Below are 23,163 nucleotides of genomic sequence, written 5' to 3'. Positions count from 1 at the left end.
TTTAAAATAATCTAACTTCATTCCCGAAACATAATTCGGGGAGCAAACTGCATTACTGTGAGAATTTACACAAGCCAGCAGACAAGCAGATGCAGTCACTGTCACGCTGCCTTCCCCTGAAACGTAACAAGTGACAGCAGGTGGGAAAGTAAGCACAATGAATTTTATGTTCTGAAGTTCTGTATTACAAAACAAAAACTTTATTCTTGGAAAATAAATGCATCATAAGTTATACCAGATATCTTTTTTCCTTAAAAAATGTGTGCAAATGTTATTGGCCAGTAAAACCTAGAAGTATCTAAAGAAAAATCTTGAGGACAAAATACCAATTAAATATAAACTAAGAACCTTAGCTTATTCGTTTATCAAAACAAAAACAGAAAAAAAAATCTGTTTTCTCCTAAGGACATGGTGTTGGCTAGATGAAGAAGGCAGTGAAGTCATCAGCACTGGAAGCTGTATGCCATGAGACAAAACTTGGTATGGTTTTCCATGTAGCTGCACACTGATCCCTGCAAGCTATTTTGTGATGTCCTGACCTGCGTAACCTGTTTGAGGGTGGAAGAGGAAAGCCACAATGACAAATTGCTAACCATGCCAAGAGACCCTTCCTTTTCCTGACAAGGCTTCCTCAACAATGAATGGTAGTTTCCTTGGATAGTCACACAACAGGGGTTTGATTTACTAGCCTATGGAGCTGAACCTCCATCCTATAAGTCACCAGACTGCACATGAGGACTTAACCTGATCTACGACCCCAACAGATATGATCTTGTTATCAGTTTGAAGTTGCCGGAAAGTGAAGACTATACTATGTATCTGTGTGTCACTTCAAACTGTAAATGGTAGACACTCCTCTGCTTGGTATATTTACAAGTGGACCAGACAAAAACACAAGTAAACTTACAACAGAGACAAATCTGTCAGAGAGAAGTGGACTACAGGACCTAATAAGTCTCCAGCTCTATAAGCATATGTGAGATATTTCCTTCACTGTGCACTGTTTATTTCTCACACTCTTTGGTAACATGACACCTCTGCGTGCTAGGCTGGCACTGGAATTGGTGCCGTATTACAATATGACTGACAGACAGTAAATCATTGGCTTGGGAGAAAGATACAGAAGTCAGTCTGCTATTGGTTCCTTTAGACGGTCAAGCTTTAGGTCTCTTTCCTTGGGTTTCAACTGTGTTCAAATCAAGACTGGAGTTCCTAAGTGATGTCATCATTTGTGTAGCCTCTAAGCCAGATGCTCTTCATCCAAAGTCCAAACCACAAAACCACCATATATCATTTACCCTGTTCAAATGGAGTCAGTCATACCTATGGTAGGGTTCCTATGTTATGTTTGAAATTAATGAACATGTAAGGAGGCGAGAAAGGAGAAGTACATTCATTGCAATTCCATGCTGTTCATGCATAAGCTTATTTCAGCATCTTGTGTTATCAGTCATGACCACCTAACATGGAGAGCTAGAAAACAGCAAGTCTTGTTGTTTAAAAAATCTTTAATACAAGGCACATCGACCTGAAAGGCTGGGTATTTTCTTTCAAGCCAGCACCCCTTTGATTCAATCCTCCAATGGACAATGTATTAAACATTATCTTTCTGTTGCAAAAGCCAGATTATTCACACTTTAAATTACACTTGTCTTCCATCCTTAAGGGATGCCTTGAAGTTCTCTTCCTTCATGGAGGGTAGTAACACATTTTCAACTATAGCAATGTCATAGGTATGGTTAACATAACAGTAAATTATGGATTATTTAGTGTCTGAAGGTAGCTTGCTATATTGGCATTGGTATTTTTGGATTGAATTAAAATGTTCGTGGAAATACTTTGGATGGATTTAGGACAAAACTCCTAAAATGGTCGTATACCACAAGAGGATTTTCAAAAGCACTCAGTATTGGCTTAACTTTTCTCCCTTTGAATTCAATGTTAAACTCTTAGTCCTCTACTTAGAAGTCTGGCATCAGAAGTCAGAATTGCCAGATGTAACAATATATTCATGCAAAATTCATAAGCAATGACAGGAGGGCTGCCTACAACCCTGCAGTCAGCTTTCCGTAGTTAGGTTATTTCACTGCTACAGCACAGTTAGAAACGTTTGTACATATATGTATGCTTACCTATGTAAAATACATTTCCTGTTAAATTACCTGCTGAATGAGTGATCTGGCCTCTTTGGATACGTGATCTGGCATGTTCAAAGAAGTGTGAGTGTTTATTCCAGCTGGATGACACTCGGCTAGAGTCTGAAACAATCAATCAGGAACACTTCTTAACCAACATAATACAAAGATAGTATAAGTGCACACTGATGCAAACACTGTACTTGGAGCAATCCTCAGACTAATAAAAAGCAAACATCACAAGAGTATATTAAGGTACTTGAAGTTCTCCTGGAACTATATTTTTATACAATTTATACTTTAAAACCTCCTCCTCTTCCCCCAGACTTCATTTTTTTCCTGCTTCTGGTCACTTGGATTCTTGAATTTTGTTCAAAATGAAACTGCTACAACTGTCCAAGTCCCCCAGCAAATTTGATTTGGTCAGATACCCATTTTTTAGAATACTGAGTAGTTTTCCCAATAAAGTAGTAATGTCTTTTTCTACCACCTGCTTCTGTATGGTCTAACTACATATCATCACTTAAGCACATTATCCTCATACATTATCCTCTAAAATTATTGATCCTAGTATATGCATGCACTAGAACATATGTAGGAAAGATGTAAAACTGGGCCATGTGAGAACAAGCAGTAAGCGGGGAGGAGGTCAAATCCATTTTACTGACTGGGTGGTCAATCTATATAGAAATTGATTAAATATCAACATTTCACTGCAAACCCAGCTCAAACCTGAATTAATGTCAGTACCACATATGTAGGTCTATACTGCTCCCTGGACTGATATCCAACAGCTTCAGCACTAACATTTGTATTAGTGTACAAATGCTGGACATGTGCATTGAAAAAAGTAGAGAAGGAATATTAGATAAAGAATAATTGTGGCTCAAAATTGCAATATGGTAAATACAACTTTAGCAAGTTTTTGTGCTGAAGCTTGAACAAGTCTGAATCTCTGAAAAACCTGTACTGTTCTTCTGATCCTGTGCAAGCCACGCAAGTCTATGCAGCTCAGGTCTGAAGAACTCAGCTGAGAAGGAGATAGTAATAAAATCATGCTCAGGCACAATTGCTTCTGGAAGGATGGTGCCTCCATGTTGATTTTACTGAATACCTGCACCAGTGCCTACCTTTCCAGTGAGGAGTTCGAAGAGAATGGCCCCTAGACTCCACCAATCACAAGCTTCTGTCTCTTCTAGAATAGCTCCAACCTCTGAACACAAGATATTTAGATTAAGATTTTAAAAGTCAGTTTCACCTTCAAAATTAATATTGATTTACAAGGTGACTATTTAATGCTGATTGCACATACACAAAGTACTACAGAGCTTTTGTTATGCCTGCATGCTACTGAGCCCTTTAGCCACCTATCGCAGGCTGCATTTTTCAGTGTAGCTGCACAATATACTCAGTGTATTATTTCCTCATTACTTGCACAGTATGGACAGTTTCAATACCAGTAGGCACATGGGCAAGGATTCCTCTCCACTGGATTGCAATGTTTCCTTGTACAACAAAATTTGTTTAGTGAATTTAGGGCTAGTGAAAGGGGACAGATTAAACATTTTTAAGACAGAAATCCATTTCTCCATAAAATAGGTACAGTTCATCAGGGCTGGATTTAGGGGCAGGTGACCCAGGCAATCGCCTTAGGTGCTGGGTTGTGTGTGTGTGTGTGTGTGTGTGTGTGTGTGTGTGTGTGTGTGGCACCGAATTGTTCTTTATTGGCTTATATATGGCACAAATAAATACAGATTTACAGATCCTAGCATGCAAATTTATCATCTTACATGAAAGGGATAAATCATGCATGCAAATCATGCAATCAATCATGAAATAAGCTACAAATTCAATAAAAAATAAGGTATTCAACAGTTTAACAAATGGAGGGGTGGGCACCAGAGATCCTCCTCACCTGGGGCACCATTTGGTCTAGGGCAGGGGTGGGCAAACTACAGCCCGTGGGCTGGATCCGGCCCCTCAGGGCTTTGGAAACAGCCTGCGGGATTGTCACCCTGGGAATCATGGCCAATGGGAGCTTCTGGAGCTTCTAGGGAGGTACCCACAGGCAAGGGCAGAGTGCTCAGCCCTCTGCCCCCCATCTCTTAGAGGCTGGAGGGACGTGGTGCCGGCCGCTTCCCAGAGTGGAGCGGTGCGGGGTCAGGACTCCTCCTTCACCCCGCACCCAAACTCCCTGCCCTGAGCCCCCTGATGCACCCTAACCCCCTGCCCTAAGCCCTCTGCTGCACCTCGCACCCCTCCCGCACCCCAACCCCCTGCCCTGAGCCCCCTCGTATACCCCGCACCCCTCCTGCACCCCTGCCCTGAACCACCTCCCGCCCTCCGCACCCCGCCTGCACCCCAACCCCCGTCCCTGAGCCCCCTCATACACCTTGCACCCCTCCTCTGCCCCAACCCCTTGGCCTGAGCCCCTTCCTGCACACCGCACTCTGTCCTGCACCCCACCCTCCCTCCTGCACCCCAACCCCCTGCCCCAGCCCTACATTCATGGCCCTGCATGCAATTTTCCCACCCAGATGTGGCCCTCGGGCCAAAAAGTTTGCCCACCCTGGTCTAGGGCCAACCCTGCAGTCCATGCATGACAGTACCACTGCAAGTATCAGAGAGGTAGCCGTGTTAGTCTGGATCTGTAAAAGCAGCAAAGAGTCCTGTGGCACCTTATAGACTAACAGACGTATTGGAACATGAGCTTTCGTAGGTGAGGAGGACACTAGTCCACTGGAAACTGGACTGAGACCATAAACTCATTTCATGGAATCATTGAAACGTAGGGCTAGAAGGAACCTCAAGAGGTCATCTAGTCCAGCCCACTGTGCTCATGCAGGATTTCACAGAGGCTATTCAACAGCCATCAGAATTTAGTAACTGAAAGTTGCTACCAACAAGTTGCATCCATCCCTAATACCCAGCAGCCATCCAGACTACTTCATTAGTCTCTATGCTCAGGACACAGCAGACGCCAGAGAGCAGTGTGCCCTGTGTACACTCACATCATATGCAGTTGCACACCCATGGTTGTAGCAAAAAGAAAGCACCTGGCCTTGACTGAAAGTCATGTTAAAAAAAAAACCCAACAACAATAAAAAAACCAAGCTGTCTGCTGTAAAACAGAGGGCATAATAGACTGCAGTGAAGAGGAAATCTTAATTTTGACTGTCAAAAATGCAATAGCTGCACTAAAATTGCTTTAGTGTCAAAATCCACCCCAGATTCCAAGCAGAGAGCATTGATTAGTATACAGTCACATGGCAGTTGCTATGAAACACATTATGCCAGTTTAGAAAAAATTACTGTGTATCCTTTTATGCAGATTAAAATGAAGATGGCAGAAGAGGAACTACAGATGCATCAGATTCCAGTACCAGGAGAGAGCAGAACAGTGACTACAGCTCTCCCCATGACACAAAGAAACACTGAGAGCCCAATCCTGCAAGTTGTGGAGTGACGAGCACTCCCACTCCCATTAGCTGCAATGCAACCTGAAGATGCTCAGCCCTTGCAGGACTGTCCCTTAATACAGCTCCTTTTTTACACTCTCCAGCACCACACACATGGGGCAGTATTTCTTTAACTAACACTATCTACATTAGAAAGTTTACTAGGATAGTTCAAGCAATAGAATCCTTGGTAGTAACAGACACTGATGGGTTATTTGCAGAATCAAGCCCACAGTGCCTTCTACCAGAGAATCTCAAAGCTACTTACAAGAGGTTGTTATGTATTAATTCACTCATTTTGCAGAAGGTCAAGCTGAAACAGAGATTGATTAAGTGGCAAAGTGGGGACAAGAACCCAGTTCTTCTGACTCCAGGGCCTGAAGTCTAACCATTAGAAAACTGTCAAATCATAAATGGAGAGTTGTATCATTTCCCGTCTCTTACCTATGTGAACCACAACATTCAGACACCAAATCCTCCTGTTACTTTCATCCCCAAACACCATTAAAAAGATACAATTAGGATAAATAGAAACAGCCACAAAATACAAGGTTCAACTTGCACTGAGAGTTCTGGCAAGATTGTTCACGTGGTTTATAGAGTCTAAATGATTAGTCACCAAAATCAAAATAAAATGTTAAGTGTAAAAGCCACCTAGGTAAAGCATCCATGTGTACTAATCAAAATCGAAATTAGCTTTACTTTCTTCCATTCCACCACTGCCCAATCCCTCCTTTGCCATCCTACCCCCCAACCATTTTCACTTTCAAAATCAAAGTAAGATGTTTTCCTTAAGAAGTCATTGAAAATGCTACATATAAACATATGCTGTTTACATTCCGTTACTTTGAGCAGGTCACATTACTTTTGATGCAATACAGTGATAGTAATAAGTTCAGAATATCATATCAATATTACTGCATTTTTATCTCGACTACACTTCATGGGAAAATTTAAAAATAGGTTATGAAGCACTTACAGAGAAGCCAGCTAATGTAATACCACACAATGCATATGCTTTTCAAAGCTTTAATATCGCAATAAATGTGAACCACAATATCTGCCCTCACTCAGAAAATATTTTCATCTCTATCCATCAGCAAAGTAATTTAGACAATAAATGGTAGTACCCATAAGCCTAAGTGAATAACTTGGGCATATTCGTGCCTGTCCTTTATCAACCTTTAAATTGAGGACCCTATTCACATTCGGACATGGACACAGGTGCTAGTGTTCTTACTGGTTGATACAACCATTAAAACATGTTGATTTACAACTAAGTAGAGCCTTTACACTGGATTTGGTACACCTTTTTGCTACCTAGTGATGTCATATATGATGGTGTTTCCTGGAGTCAGAGGCCAGGCCCCAGTGACTGTGATGACTTTGACAGTCTCTTGCACCAGTAGCATAGCCTCTGGGACCCCCCACAGGATCAAGCCCTTAATACAGTACATGACCTATTGTGCCATATTTATAAAGCTTGACCTCAGAAGTTCAGATTTTTCCCCCCCTTCTTTGGTTCTTTCTTTATAAACTGTAATTCAAAGTTTCTGATAGTCTCCTGGATTCAGCATATTTATCTTTTTATTTTAATGTTTTCAGAGATTTAGGCCTTACCATATTTTATAATGATTTCAGATTATTTTTGAAACAGGTTTATTTTTAAAAAGAAAAGCTTATTATTATAACTTAAAGAACAAAATAAAAATCTGATTTAAATAAAAAATTAAATAATAGATTTTTTTTTATTCACCCTGCCATACTGTATACGTCAAACATCCAAATCCCCCTGCTAGTTAGAAGGAAAAAGTCCTATCTAGTCCAGAGGGCTAGATTTGACGGCTGCAACATTGTAGACTGAAATGTGATGGGCTTTTCTGAAGAAATAAGAAAATCCAATACTACATTTTAGCAACAGGATTGCAGTATGTAAACTTACGATTCACCTTAGATATCACCCCACCATACAAGGATGGCATTTTTTTCATTGGTATATCGCAGCTGTGAAATCTAGCCCTCTAATAATGCTATGGTAATGAGAGAACAGATGAGTTATGAAGTCCCATTTCTCCCACCTGCTCTTTTTTTTTTCCCTAACAGTGAATCTTGAGCAAGCTGAGCGTGTAGAAAGACCGACACATAGTTGAGATTTTCAAGCCCCAAGGAGATCTAACTACATAATTCCCATCAATTTCTCTTGTAGGATATGTGAAGGAAATAGACAGTCCTAGTCACATACCCTCATGTTTTTGATGACTTCACAAGCCACTTGATGTAATCCAGACCTCATGTGCATGCTATATTCTCTGAATATGGATGCACACAAGTATATCAGTATATTTGGTTTGATCTAAACAAAGCCTACCAACATAAAAGTTTTGTAGATAAAAATTTTAGTCCAATAAAGCCCAAATTGCTTCACACCACAAGTTGATCTCCATGCTCCCAGAGGTGAAATGACAGCTTCACTTTTGCTGTTAGACAGTTTCCTATAAGGAAGAAACATGCGGCTGATGGTTGGGAGCACACAATATTAAAAAAAGTAAAAAATATCAGCAACATTGGTCTTTATGGCATGATGTTTATTTGCTAGACAAATATATCCCGCCCCACTTGTCCAATTACCTGAAGCCTTGTGTATATAACTTTCAGTGTGAGGTTGCTGATATTCATTAAATACTACTGTTCTGTATAGTAGCAATTTCATTTGGAGTAAATTGTTTCAGAAAGGAAATTAAAATATCATTGGCCCCTAGAAATCAAAGGGAGGTTGGTCTAATGGTTATTGTGAGAGACTAAACTCCATGGATTCTATTTCTCACTTTGCCATTGACTTGCTGTGTGAACTTTTATATACTGTTGTGATCCTAAATGTAAAGGAGAAAGTAGAAATGGAGGTTAAAGACATTCTGAGCAGTGAAGGCTAACTTGAATGTAAGAAACATTGATTTTAAGAAACAAGGTTGGTGAAGAGTTACTTTAAAATAATTTAGACCAACTGCATACAGAGGTAGGTTCTGGAATGTCAGAGAAAATATTGATTTATTGTGAAGTGGAAAATAAAATACTGTTCTTAAAGACACCAAAGTTCCATAAAGAAAACAGTTCAACTCCAAAATCACAAAATCCCATGCACACAGGGGAGAGGAATTGTTGAAAGGAATGGGTTTGCAGAGATTATTAAACATTTTCCAGAAATAACTTGTTCTTAAGGCATATTTTAAAGTAGCTCTTTTCAGACAATGTATGTTCTTGCACTGCACTCTTTCAGGACGCAATAATTTAAGCAGCGAGACATTTAGAATGCTGTTTGACTTGTGAAAATCAGTCATTTGCTTTACAATTCTTTTAATTTGCCTGCAACAAAATCCAGTTAATAGTTCCAGTAGAAATGTAATTCCCAACGGAGACATTTGTATTAGGTTGGGCATAAGACTTGAAATTAATAAAGAAGATTGCTTTGTAATGTAAGTGGAAGTAGCTGAAGGGTTAAAGATCATGTTGATTGTGAGGTTTACTTTCTTTTTGATAATACAATGGTAAAAAGTCTTGGTCTCCTATGTCACCTGACTTTTAGAGGAAGTTTTAATTCCATTTTGAGTTGCTACCAGGAAGAAAAAACATAATCCCCTCTATTACAATTAACCTTTTTCCTTAAGTGAATGAGGAAATTCCTTCTAAAGAGGAACACAGATACCTGTGTACTTTTAAATATCTAAATATGTAGGTTCCTATTTTTATACCCAAATTAATCTTGTTAGATGTTCATTTGACTTGCCTCACTATTTTAATGTTTAAAGACCACGATATACCTTTGATATGTAACAATCAATGGTCTGTGTTTTATAAATTGCAAAGACTTTAGCAGAGCATTATGACCAAATCACTTATGTGATGTGGTATTTAGTTACTGTCTCTTATGAGATCTTGGCTGACCCAATCTGTGTGTAGTAAATTGGCTTTGGTTCCTTTTATTTGGTTCTTTGCAAATGTTTCTTTACATTTATAATACTAAACTAAAATGCAAAGCTTTTAAATTAGGAAAAAAAAGGCAAATAGATTTTCTGGGCTATACATGGCAGCAGAGAATGGTAAACACCATGTCTATAATTTTCAGGGGGTTATGCTTGTTGGTCCCCCACTTCCCCCCCAATCAGTCCTCCTTAATGGTTTTGACTGAATACCACAGTGGCACCTGATGATAATTCAGACTGGAGTTTGGGGTTCTGGCCAATGGAAAAACTATGCTAGATGTTACAAATGGTATCTTTTTTTTTTTTTAAGCTTGGGAGAAACCGCTCAGTACAAAACTCTAGAGCTTCTAAATATTAGGTTAAGCAATACCTCTACTTACTTTCAGAAATCAACTTATTTTCATGTGTACTAACTTCAGGACTTATGCCTGAACTAATTCAAATGTCTGTTTTGGGAATTAGTTTCTCCTGGAAAACTTGACTGAATTTTGTTCCAGGTGAACTGAAAGACAAGGCCTAAATTGCATAGTGACTGCAAGTTCACTAGACTGCTTCTGAACCTGGTATCTTTCATTCCAAAATCTAGCACTGCACTGCTCAACAGCTCTTATGGTCAGCCCCAGATCAGGTGCATTTGGGAGAAAAAAATGTCCTGTGCCTTTTTATATAAAACTTTTTGAGATCTTTTAGCATGAAGAGTGGTATTTCAATGTAAGGTATTGTACCATTATTGTATGCATTTTATAAAAGACAACAGGCAAAGTGCATCTTGGTTACAATATGAATAACCGTGTAAAAGATTTGGTTCCAAAATAGATTAGTTTGGGCTCCCCCTTCTACTCTAGAACTGGCTTGCTGTTTGCAAAATAGAGTTGTTTGTTTATTTTCAATTTATCAGCTGCATATCAGGAAGGAAGGTACCACTATGTATAATATAAATGTTCACATAAATATTGGGGGGAGGTAGGCAGCAAAGAAGGCCTTTCACTCAAGACCAGCCGCTATATCAGAAGAATAGCACCGAGCCTCCTCACAGAAGCTGTTTATCTGCACCATCTGTCTGAGTGAAAGTGGTTAGCATTTCGCAAAGCTTGTCTTCAGTTAGCAATAGGTGTTGCAGGTAAAGTATTTCTGTGCAGGAATTTAGCACTGTTGTGCTGCATTACCTGATTCTGGCTGTCCCGTGGATATGATTTCTGGGGTAAAGAAAGCAGCTCTTTCCCTTTAGTCAAGTTATATTAAGGTTGGATGAACTACTGACTTGTTCACCCTATCATCTTTTCCAGTTGAAAGGATCTTGTGATCTTGTATACTGTTAATCCTAGGAAATGCATCTTTCTTTAGAAAATAAATGACGTTCAAATGGAAAAGTTGATTAAAATAGATGATTTAAATCAAGGCTTTAAATTATGATTTAAAATCGCCTTGATTTAAAATAAATCAATTCACCCTGCAGTATGAGGGGGTGGGGTACAAGATGCACATTCACGTGTTAAAACAGTAGATTTTTTCTGCTGCACTTTGCTTTAGAATTCAGAGATACAAAATATACCAAAACGACTTGTTTTTGCTTTATCAACAAAACCTAATCTTGATCAGATCTGGCTCCAGATGCCCTTGCTATGGCTGCAGCTGCAGCCTTTCATGTTTTGGCTTTTTCACAGATATAAACAAACAATGGCTAGGGTCTTCAAAAAATTCCAGTTTTAGTTTTATAAACTTGTGGTTATCTATGTCCTACCAAGAGTGTAATATGATTACTGCATTATTTAAATGGTAATGACTCTTCAAATCTAAGATCACCAAGTGGGCAAAAACAGTACTTAAATAACAGAAGGTGATTATTTGCATTTCAAAAATGTATCTATCTTGCTTTCCCCTCACTTTGACCAAAACATGTTGATTCACAGGTTTGTGTGTGTGTGTTTCTTTTTCAAACTTATTTATAGAGCAGAATAATGGCCCCCCTGCTAGCTTGGCATTTGCTCAAGTTTCTGCCCTTGTAAATTGAATCTGTTACTGGAATTTTTCCCCCTCAAAATACCAAGGCACATTAACCAAGAGATAAAAAAGTTACACTGCTATATTATAAAGCATGGGGCTGAGGGGGGTGAGGGAGATAATAGGTTGGGGGGGGGGGGTTTGTGGACAAATATGTGATAAGAGTTCTCAGGGGGCACTGAGAGCAAAGGGCTGTTTAAACAGAAGTGAATCATTCTCATCATGATCTGGCAACAACTTTACAATTTATTCAAACGTCAGCAGCTTAGCACATTTTAAAACTATTTGGAAAACAAAAAATAATGTAAAAAAGGGGATCGTAAGAAAACATTATGCACTTCAGAGTTAATGCAGTGAAAATTCTCATCTGTGGGCTTATAATTTGTTAGTTAAACACATTCGTTACTTATAGTACATTCATCTTGGCCAAAAAAATCCACATTTTTTTTTACTCTTAATGGTGCTGAGTTTATGAGGAATTAATTATCAAATGAGTTATCGTCATTTCCCTTATAGTTCAAAGAAAGAAAATCTGACTTATCATGGGCGGACAGCAAAGATTTGGCTTGGCTATTAATCAAAGTATAATATAGGCACTACTTTTAAGTATCTGCAGATAGCTTTGTTATTGCTTTATTTATTTCAGCCTGAACTTTATTAAAGTTGATCTACCCAAGGAGCTAAGGGACTTTCCGCTTTTAACCATGTACACCATGCGAGAACGCGCTACAACTCACAAAGCTTGAGAGTACAGTTCTTGTTATGCAAATAATTACAACAAAGCTCTTCTTCACTCTGTAGATCTTATCGAAAGTAAGGCAAGGGAGGGTGCCAGCCAGTCAACATCATAAATCCATTAATAGTACAATGCCACCTGGTGGTCAACTGTAAGAAATGTACCTTCTTCCAAAATATTTCTCTCTTCTGAAAGAGGCTTTTAATGTATGCAAGATATAAAATTATATTGCTATTTTATAGAAAGTTGACTATGTTGTCACAAGGATATCCTGTGGAACTTTTTAAATCTTTGTTTTTCCATTTTATTGCTGCTTTACCATTAGTAAGAAGCTCTTTCCTTTTATTTGTATCTATCTATCTAAACAAACGACAGGAAAACAATATATTTTATACATACACAGTCACATTTCATCTCATCTCTTGATGGGTTTTAGTGAGAGATGACAATTGCTTGTTTTTCATACTCTAAAGGCTATGATGGCTGTTTCTATAGTGTTGGTATTTTATTAAAAAAACAGATACTGTTCTATAATCTGGTGTTCAATACCCAGTTTTTAGAGTGATTTCTTAGACCTTGACCCTGCAGTGACCTCTGCCCCCATAATGAGTCCCATTGAAGAGAGAACTTTAATACTAAAATGCCATTCCAGGGGGTAGATTCTGGTATGCTCGTACATTGGTAAAGAAAGAGCTTCTTACAATATAATTCTTCCTTCAGATACTACAATGATGGATACACTGGACACTACATAAAAAGTTAAGCTTAAAAAGAGACCATGCCTGGAAATCAAGCCAATCAAAAAAATCTTTTTAACTTTCTTCCAACCTGTCCTAGTTTCCCCTTACATAACAATACAATTCAATTTGCTATGTCTTCTTTTAAAATATTACTCTCCTTCTCCCCCATGCCATTGAGGAAGAAAACCAGGGACCAGGTAGGCCCATTACTCAATGAGTGGGGAAAAACAATAACAGAAAATGTGGAAATGGCAGAGGTGCTAAATGACATTTTTGTTTCGGTTTTCACCAAGAAGGTTAGTAGCGACTGGACATTTAACATAGTGAATGCCGGTGAAAACGAGGTAGGATCAGAGGCTAAAATAGAAAAGAACAAGTTAAAAATTACTTAGAAAAGTTAGATGTCTTCAAGTCACCAGGGCCTGATGAAATACATCCTAGAATACTCAAGGAGCTGACTGAGGAGATACCTGAGCCATTAGCAATTATCTTTGAAAAGTCATGGAAGATGGGAGAGATTATGGAGGACAAGAAAAGGGCAGATATAGTGCCCATCTATAAAAAGGGGAATAACGACAACCCGGGGAATTACAGACCAGCCATCTTAACTTCAATACCCGGAAAGATAATGGAGCAAATAATGAAGCAATTAATTTGCAAACACCTAGAAGATAATAAGGTGGTAAGTAACAGTCAACATGGATTTGTCAAGAACAAATCCTGTCAAACCAAGCTAATAGCTTTCTTTGACAGGGTAACAAGCCTTGTGGATGCGGGGAGGGAGAGAGCGGTAGATGTGGTATATTTTAACTTTAGTAAAGCTTTTGTTACTGTCTCACATGACCATCTCATAAACTATGGAAATACAACCTAGATGGAGCTACTATAAAATGGGTGCATAACTAGTTGGAAAACCATTCCTAGAGAGTAGTTATTAGTGGTGCACAGTCAAGATGGACGGGCATATCGAGTGGGGTCCCACAGAGATCAGTTCTGGGTCTGGTTCTGTTCAATATCTTCATAAATTATTTAGATACTGGCATAGAGAGTACACTTATAAAGTTTGGATGATACCAAGCTGGGAGTGGTTACAAGTGCTTTGGGGGATAGGATTAAAATTTACAATTATCAGAAAAAAATGGAGAAATGGTCTGAAGGAAATAGGATGAAATTCAATAAGGACAAATGCAAAGTATTCCACTTAGGAAGGAACAATCAGTTGCACACATACAAAATGGGAAATGACTGCCTAGGAAAGAGTACTGTGGAAAGGAATCTGGGGGTCCCAATGGATCACAAGCTAAATATGAATCAACAGCATAACACTGTTGCAAAAGAAGCAAACATTCTTGGATGTATTAGCAGGAGTGTTGTAAGCAAGACACAAGAAGTAATTCTGCTCTACTCCGTGCTGATTAGGCCTCAACTGGAGTATTGTGTCCTGTTCTGGGCACCACATTTTAGGAAAGATGTGGACAAATTAGAGAAAATCCAGAGAAGAGCAACAAAAATGATTAAAAGTCTAGAAAAAATGACCTATGAGGGAAGACTGAAAAAATTGGGTTTGTTTAGTCTAGAGAAGAGAAGACGGGGGTGGGGGGCATGATAACAGTTTTCAAGTACATAAAAGGTTGTTACAATGAGGAAGGAGAAAAGTTGTTCTTTAACCTCTGAAGATAGGACAAGAAACAATGGGCTTAAATTGCAGCAAGGGCGATTTAAGTTGAACATTAGGAAAAACTTCATAACTGTCAGGGTAATTGAGCACTGGAATAAATGGACTAGGGAGGTTGTGGAATCTCCGTCATTAGAGATTTTAAAGAGCAAGTTAGAAAAACACCTGTCAGGGTTGGTCTAGATAATACTTAGTTCTTCCATGAGGGAAGGGGACTGGACTAGAAGACCTCTTGAGGTCCCTTCCAGTCCTACACTTCTATGACTATTGTGAAAGACCCACACAATCAGGGAAATTAGCTGACTATAAATGTGGAAATAATCAAAGTAAACCTACTGAATCAACAGAGATTCTCTCTCTCATCTCTTTCAGTTCTAGCAATCTCCAGTGTTACTTGTAACTACACAAGTTGAAATTTTTTTAGACTTACATAGCAGTCTGATTTTAAGTTGTTGATATCCTGCTACATGTTAAACTTTCAGATCAATTTTCGGCCATTTCTGTTGATGAAACTGTGTCCAAAATTAATACAAATAAAGAATTGCATCTCAAGAATAATTAATTTGTATAGTATCTATAATAGAATCTTGATGGCAATGTTTTGATAGAAAATCTCTCCTTAGATTGCAATGTGTCACTGAAGCAAGTAACTTAAAAGAACAGTTTCTCACAATGTAGTGGAGTACAAGTAGTATTTTAAAATAGACTATCCAAAGAAGGGGGGAACATGCTGTCCTGATAGAGCAGAGATGTGGGTCCTCAACAGAATGAAGATTGCTCAAGCACCCATAATCTTGGGGTGTTCCTGGACCTGAAGGAAGTAGACTGAAATTAGCTGTCTAATGATGAGCAAGTAGTTTGGAGCATGATTAGATAGTGGGAGCTCTCAGGACCAAGTCTGAACTGAGTGACATTGGTTATTTCCAGGTACAACTATGAGGCTGCTACTCAAAATAAAATGTTCCTCCACTCAAAGCAACTCTCTCTTGTTAAGTTACTGCAAACATTTACAATATATGCAATATTAATTTCCAAACCAATACATTAATGCATTGTTACATTTTGCACAGAAAATATTAATAATCAGGAAGTGTGGAAGCTAAGAATCCTACAGCAACATTAACTCAGTCAACTTGCACATATATAATATTTACACATGAAGACCCCTAATTCTATAACTGGATAGATATGTGCAGACACACACTTGCACCCATGCACTGTTCCAGTGAGGCTCCACAAATGCAAAGGTCCAAATTGCAGGACTGGAGGCTTAGCCAAAAAACTCCAGATCAATACTACCAACGTGCACTGAAGAAGAGTTAATGATAGTGCAGGAAGCTTTAACTCTTGCATTTTGTGATTTTTAAATGTTATTCCAACTGCTCGGTCAACACCTGGTTGTTTAGAGCTTATAGGGGCAGAGAAGGCCTCCAATAGTGTAATCATTAAAATGGATAGTTAGGCTTTGAAGTTCACACCTCATTAAGGCAAGGTTGTAGGAAAGGATGAGTTTCGATCTCTGCTACCACTACTGTTCTGTTGAAGAAAGCTTCCTGCCAGGCTGGGCTACCAAGGCAGCAGCACATTGTTTGCACTGTGATGGATGTACTGTGGCAACAGAAAGATAGATTTTTTTCATCTTTAAAAAAGCGACAGAAATTGCTGGAACTCTAAAATGAGGAGATCTGCAGCAGTGGCACCAGTTCAGGTATTTCTTGCTGGGGCAAAATCCACTCCTGCTCCCCCGAGCAGGTACTCCACTTGTCCTTTCCCTGCACAGACCCCAGGTCTCCCTCAGCCAGAGAGGGTAGGTCTTCAGAAAGGGTATGTTAAGCACCTGCGGCTAACCTGTGTCAGCTGATTTGAGCTTGCCGAGCTTAGGCCGCAGGGCTGTAAAATTGTGGTGCAGACATTTGGGCTCAGTTGGGAGCTCTGGGATCCTCCCCCTACTGGGGTCCCAGAGCTCAAGCTCTAGCCCGAACCCAAATATTTACACTGCAATTTTACAGCCCCCCTGCCCGAGCCCTGTGAGCCAGAGTCAGCAGACACGGGCCAGCTGCGGGTGTTTAATTGCAGCGTAGACATACTCAGAGTCTCCCCTCTCTCTTAGCCATACAGTGCATGAACCTGTGCCACCAAGAGCCGAGTTCTCAGCTGAGTCCCCTGCACTCTGCCCCGCAGGAAAGGACTCCTTATGTGCCCTCTCACAACACCATTTCTCTGACTGCCCCTCCATCTGGATGGAGGAACAGCCAGGCCAAATTTGAGTAGTAATATGACTGTGTGCACCCGGTCGCCATGCCACTCACTGAAATTTGGCCCAGCCATCGCAAAGTCTGCCTTCTTCTGGTCAGGTCAAATTTCAGCAGCATTGGAACCATGCAGCCAGAGCAATGTTCCAGGCTACTCTGGCAGTAGCCAAACTGATTTAACATGGGAGCAGTGTTTAAAAATGGTCAGGAAAGGCCCCCGCCAGCTCCGTGGCCTATGGAACTTTGACCAATCCAGAAACCTTGGGAAGGGGCATGTGCCCCCTCCCCCAGCATCCCCAATTGGCACCAGAGATCTGGAGGTTTTCCTGTTCCTGAGGTTAAGGTAGTGAGGTGTTTTGTGTTGTTTGAAAATACAAAGAAGTATTTGGCTGTGATTCAGAAACATGTACAATCTTCCTCCTGTAACCTGGCCCAGCAGCACCTTCTGTGCAAGTCAGGTTGGGCAGAGACAAAGTGCAATGTCACAGTGGGGGGTCCGAATTCAAGTTTTAGCAGATGCCAATGGCCCATATTCTACCGTCTATTCACACTGCGTAGCCCCTTACTCCATTTGATTTTAAGGGGGCTAACTCACAGAGTGAAGTGCTACTCAATGCTAAGTTCTGAAGCCATCTTTTAAATTGTTTATACCTTATTATTCAACCAATCTTTATCAAGCGTGGTCACTGACTATGTACATGCCTTAGTTATGGACCACTTGCATGCCAAGTTTCAAAGTTCAACCTGTGTGTGAATTCAGCAGGAAGTGTACAGGGCAATCTAAATTTTAAAGCAAGGAAGTTTTCTCCTTTCACAGAGAGCTCAAACAGCTGAATAGATTTTGCTCAAACTTCCCGAAACAGTTCATGTCTGGATAGAACTCACAAGTGAAAAATCTCAGCCAATAAAGTAATTTGAGGTTTTTGTTATGTGTTTTTAAAGCTAGTTTATAACCTCTTGTTTTCAAAATTTCGTAAGTGAAACTGTTTAGCCATCTCATTTTTTCCAGGCATTACCACTTGGCCACTAAATAAAATTAGCAGTTTTCAGTTTGAAGCACAGGATTTACCAGAAAACCTAAGATGCACATTTTATCCCATTGGATTTAATAAAAATGGTTCTAAGAAAACATACCAATCTCTAAATTATTTCCAATTTTGCTCATCATAGGTGCCTCACACATTTGTATGTTTGTTACAATTTTATATTTAAAGCTGTTATAAGATTTATGTTTCTCTTATTATTGTATATTTGTTAAGTTTGTATTTTTAAAATCTTTCTGTGGCATGTTCAGTTTGAACTTCTCTTTTTTCTTTAATTGCCCTTTTCAGGGATCAGGCATACCCTCACTGAAACCGGAAATATCCTAAGGAAAACAAAACGTTTCCTAAAAAACAAGAAGTTTAGTGCAATAACCTTTTATAGAGGAGATACATAACATATCAAACTACTGGTCGGTTGAACAGTGGTATAGTTACCAGCTCTTTCAGATTCTAAGATAATTGGAAAAAATCCTATCAAATATTGCATGAACTTGAGGTCCCAAAGAGAAATATGTTATGTAGGCTCCATGAGAAAATGAAAACTGCTAATCTGTTTTCCAAGTGAAACATTTTAGGTGATTGCTCTAACCTGGGGCACAGTACATTCTCTCCATGGCATCGTTGTCACAGGAATCTTCAACCTCACTCCACCTGCTAAAATACGTTAGCTGAATGTGTCCTAAAAACAAAACGACAGGAGAAATCAAAACATTTTTCCCTTCCATTTTCTACAGAAGTGAACTGTAATTACTCCTTTTGTAGCTAAAAACAGTATCATTAAGAATAATGGCATCATTAAGTACTAGAAGCTATTACTGGGGGTGAATTTGCTGCACTGATAATGAAGCTCTAGACAGGAAATGAAGATACTAATTACAAGATAAAACGCCTACCCAGTTAATTGGAAGCAACAGCGAATAAAAAGAAATGCATTTGCAAAAGTTCCTGACCTCTATCATTCAATAAGATGTTGTTTGGGTTCAAATCGCGGCACACAATTCCTTCTCTATGTAAAGCATCAAGGGCTACAACCATTTCAGCTGCCCATCTTTGAATGCAACCCTCTGGGATGTAAAATCTGGAGGTTAGTGCTAGTCTTTTGTCGAGGTCCTGAAAAATTTGATGTATTTCCTTCTCTCCTTCTAGTGCTACTTCACTCTTGCCCTCCACTACTGTCTCTTTGCTTTCAGCTTTTGGTAAGAGAGTAGGGTTTGTTTTCTCTTTACCAAAGTCTTCCGTTTGATCAGAAAATAGCAACATTGCTTGATTTCTTACAATGCCTCCATCTAAGCTATACTCTTTAGCACCTGAGAGTGAGTTAGAAATAAATAAGAAATTTTCTTCTGTGCTTGTTGCATTTAATGATGAGGAAGAAATTGCTCCGAGTCCTTGAAACTGAGCCACGTCTTCTGAACTAGCCAGGTCAATGTCAGACGTAAATAGTGTCCTGACAATTTCCTGAGTGACATCATATTGTCCTTCCGATTCCTTGCTAGAAGGATGGCCCAATTCTGGCACCACATGATTCAACTTTTGATCAAGTGCTTTGCATTGCTCTGTACTATTATTTAATTGTAAAACATCAGGGGTTTCTAACAGTTTGCTTTCCAAGATGTTTACATCAGTCTTTGTAAGCTTTTTTGGCCTAACCACTGGTGCTTCTTCCAGTTTCTCAGATACACCAGGTAAATTTATCAGAAGATCAGGCCTTCCTTCATCAGCACTACTTACATCATCAAAAGCAGCATCCTTAAAAGAAATTACTGGCACAGAGTCATTGGAACCCCGGCTTATTGTGTCCTGGGCTCTAAAGCCCACCCTGCTTTCCAGGGTTTCAAGACTCTTGTCATGATCTGGTGCAGAAAAAAATGGCTTTAAAGATTCTGATTTTAAGCTATACAATTTATCTCCAAAATCAAGCCCCAGAAGTTCACTGGTGCTGTCTTTACTGTCTATTCTGAAAAATTCCATAGGGCTGTGCTTGGATTTACTTAATGAGTCTGATATCCTAGTAGGACTAAGTACTTCCAGGTCAGCATCTTCAGTGAAAAACTTTAGCTCCCGAGAGGTGATCTGAGAGCTGAAGCTATCATTGCCAACTAAAGTATGTGCCTGTAAGCATCCTAACTCTTTGGTTTTAAGATCTTCTCCTTCTGGTTTCAACACAGGTTCCTCATTTAAAGAGCCAGGATCAATTTTTTCTTGCCCATATTCATTGCATAATGTTAAATAACTAGTAGTGCATTCTTCTTCTGAACTTGACCCAGAATCTGTCCATTTGGGAGAACCTTCTTGACCATCTTCCTGGTTACTACTCTCATCTTGAGAACTTGGTGTAAGGCTGCTCTTCATTGGTATAACTCTCAGCACGTTCCCCCCACTGCTTCCTCTGGAGTCGACACTACTGCTGATTTCTGTAGGGCTAGGGGTTGGCAGCTGCAGGTGAATTTTAGTAGAACTTTTGAGTTCATGGATTTCAAAGCTTTCTTCGGGGCTTCTGTTTAAGAATTTACTGATGTAAGACCACAGTTTGCCTCCTACAAAGGAAGAAAAAGAAAAATCACAATTTAACTCAGAACTAAACAACTGTTTCATTATGAGATATAAAATACACAAGTCACCAGTGTAAATTACTTCCTTATGCCAATTAGAGGAGGTTAGAACTGCTATTTCAATAGAGAATAGCTAGAGGGACCCTATCGACTTAACTCATAGTTCAAACAAATTTATTAATACATTCATGTTAGTAGCATCATCTTAGATTATTAAAATAGAAAGAATGTTTAAAATCCTACAGAGTTGTCTCTAACCAAGTTGTTTCAGGATTACAACTGCTCTTCCGTTTCAGGACACATCAAGAATCAGAGAAAATAAGGTTCCCCACAAACATTCTGCATTTCCTGAGATGCTTCTGAATCACAGCTCCAATCTTCTATGTGACATCAGGGGAGGAAAAAAGGAGGGATGGAATAAAGGAGGAATCATTATCAAGTTCTAGGTTTCCCCCCTCTTCAGTTTTGTGGATATTAGTGCCCCTCCGCTCCCTAATAGTAGGATATAGATACAGATATTTCTTTTCTTGCTTTTTGAAGATATCTTATTGGTCTGTTAAATCAGGATTTCTTGCCAAGTTAAGATTTCTTCCCTGATACCTTGCTATATTATGCCATTTTTTTTGCTGGGGGAGGCAGGTGGATTTTAATTAATACACTTCAGTAGCAAATATCAGAATCTATGGCTAAAGAGGAAGGAATAAGACAGAGCATCTGTCTCTGTCCCAACCCAAGCCCAGTTCTCTCATCTCTGAAAAGTCCAAGAAAGTTACAGTACTTGGCTGCAGTTAAGCTTTGGAAATAATACAATTGGACTGTCACTCTTCAAAAGCTTGAAAATTCTATTAATGCTTGTTATAAACAATTATAGGTCATGGGTACAAAGCAGAAGGTTGCACAAAATTAAATTAGATGATATTAGAATAATAGAATCATAGAAGATTAGCATTGGAAAAGATCTCAGGAGGTCATCTAGTCCAACCCCCTGCTCAAAGCAGGACCAATCCTAACTAAATCATCCCAGCCAGGGGTTGGTCAAGCTGGGCCTTAAAAACCTCTAAGGATGGAGATTCTACCACCTCCCTAGGTAACCCATTCCAGTGCTTCATCACCCTCCTAATGAAATAGTTTTTCCTAGTATCCAACCTAGACCTCCCACACTGCAACTTGAGACCATTGCTCCTTGTTCTGTCATCTGCCACCATTGAGAACAGCCTAGCTCCATCCTCTTTGGAACCCCCATTCAGGTAGTTGAAGGCTGCTATCAAATCCCCCCTCATTCTTCTCTTCTGCAGACTAAATAAGACCAGTTCCCTCGGGCTCTCCTCATAAGTCATGTGCCCCAGCCCCCAATCTGCTGGATTCACTCCAATTTGTTCTATTGTGCTTGCTTGGGCCTAAGAAATTGACCTCAAGCAGGCAGAGAGAGGTCCTAGAAAACTTTCAAGGGGGAGAAATGAGAATTCAAGCAGTTCCCTTTCAAAATAACAGAGTTTAAGGAATTTCAGTAAAGTACATGTGATCTAACAAGATCTTCACTAGCTATGATGAAGCTAAATTTATCAAACAAAAAAATTCTAACAGTTTGGAAACTGATGGTAAGGAGGACAATTTGGATCTATTCACATACATGCTCTTAACCTACAAGATGTAAACAGGTGTCAGGGTGTCATCACCTTGACATTCCCATATAATTAAATGTGACTGTCCCAGCTACATGGGAAGGAAAACCTGCAGAGGGTCCTGATATAGAAAATACTGAGAATCAATCATTGATTATATCATAATTTTAGATCCCAATTTTAAGATGTTCATGGTTACCGTGAATACATATCTGTATTTAAATGAGTTATATGGAATGTTATCTCATTTTATTGTATTCCATAAAAGTTTTAGAGCTGGTCAAATTTTGGGAGGGTTGCTAAAGTTTGATGCTTTGTCCACAATTTACCCCTCCCCCTCACACAAAGAATTCAAAACAAAAATGTTTTAAACAATTTGTTAAAAAATATAGTTTCAAATTTTCAGTTCTGAGTTCACCACTGCCAACATCTCTCTCTCTCACTTTAGCAGCAGCAGAGGGAAGGGGGGTGAATGTGGGGTTGGGGAACCAATCTCCCCTCTTCACCTGTCCCTTCTGACTTTTTTCCCCAATTGGAAAAAAAGAGGGAGCAAAAGTGAAAGTGGGATTTTTATTCCACAATTCTGACTGAAAATTTCAAAAATAATTTATTTTTTGTTAAGTTTTGTTGAAATCATGTTTTTTAACTGCTAAAAATTTGGCAAAATAATTTTGCCGAGCTCATTCATTTACATATAATGGAAATATTCACGGCTTGCCTGTACCAATTAATAAACTTCATTTGACAACACTCCTCTAACCCATCCCTAAATATAGACCTGGGAACTTCTTGCACATGAGTGGATTGTAATGGAGCTTCCATACGAGAGCGGCAGTCCACTGACACTTAAAAGGTGGAAGAATGCAGGCTTAGCTTTTATACACCATTGAGGTTGGAAGAAACCCCCTGTCTAAGAGAAATGTCGTTAGGGCATAGGAGCCGTACTATCAGAGAACCAAAGGTGGCATTGGG

General features: G+C 39.4%; 1 protein-coding gene across 9 annotated transcripts in view; it reads right to left on the bottom strand.

Annotated features, from left to right (window-relative positions):
- The window catches only part of RPS6KC1 (ribosomal protein S6 kinase C1), a 122,523-nt gene that overhangs the window by 5,123 nt on the left and 94,237 nt on the right, over positions 1-23,163 (bottom strand). For 8 of the 9 annotated variants that reach the window (XM_039530574.1, XM_039530577.1, XM_039530580.1 and 5 more), the window contains 4 exons: positions 18,968-20,554; positions 18,607-18,696; positions 3,266-3,348; positions 2,163-2,258 (listed from right to left, as the gene is read on the bottom strand). In XM_039530574.1, the coding sequence (XP_039386508.1) occupies positions 2,163-2,258; positions 3,266-3,348; positions 18,607-18,696; positions 18,968-20,554 (1,856 nt within the window). Of the gene's footprint in view, positions 1-48; positions 549-2,162; positions 2,259-3,265; positions 3,349-18,606; positions 18,697-18,967; positions 20,555-23,163 lie in introns of those variants that run through there. The other variant, XM_039530573.1, reaches the window with a different exon arrangement.

Source organism: Mauremys reevesii, linkage group 3 (assembly GCF_016161935.1).
Source record: "Mauremys reevesii isolate NIE-2019 linkage group 3, ASM1616193v1, whole genome shotgun sequence".
Taxonomy (NCBI): domain Eukaryota; kingdom Metazoa; phylum Chordata; order Testudines; family Geoemydidae; genus Mauremys; species Mauremys reevesii.
Note: the sequence above shows the minus strand (reverse complement) of the source record. Positions and strands in the feature narration are given on the sequence as shown.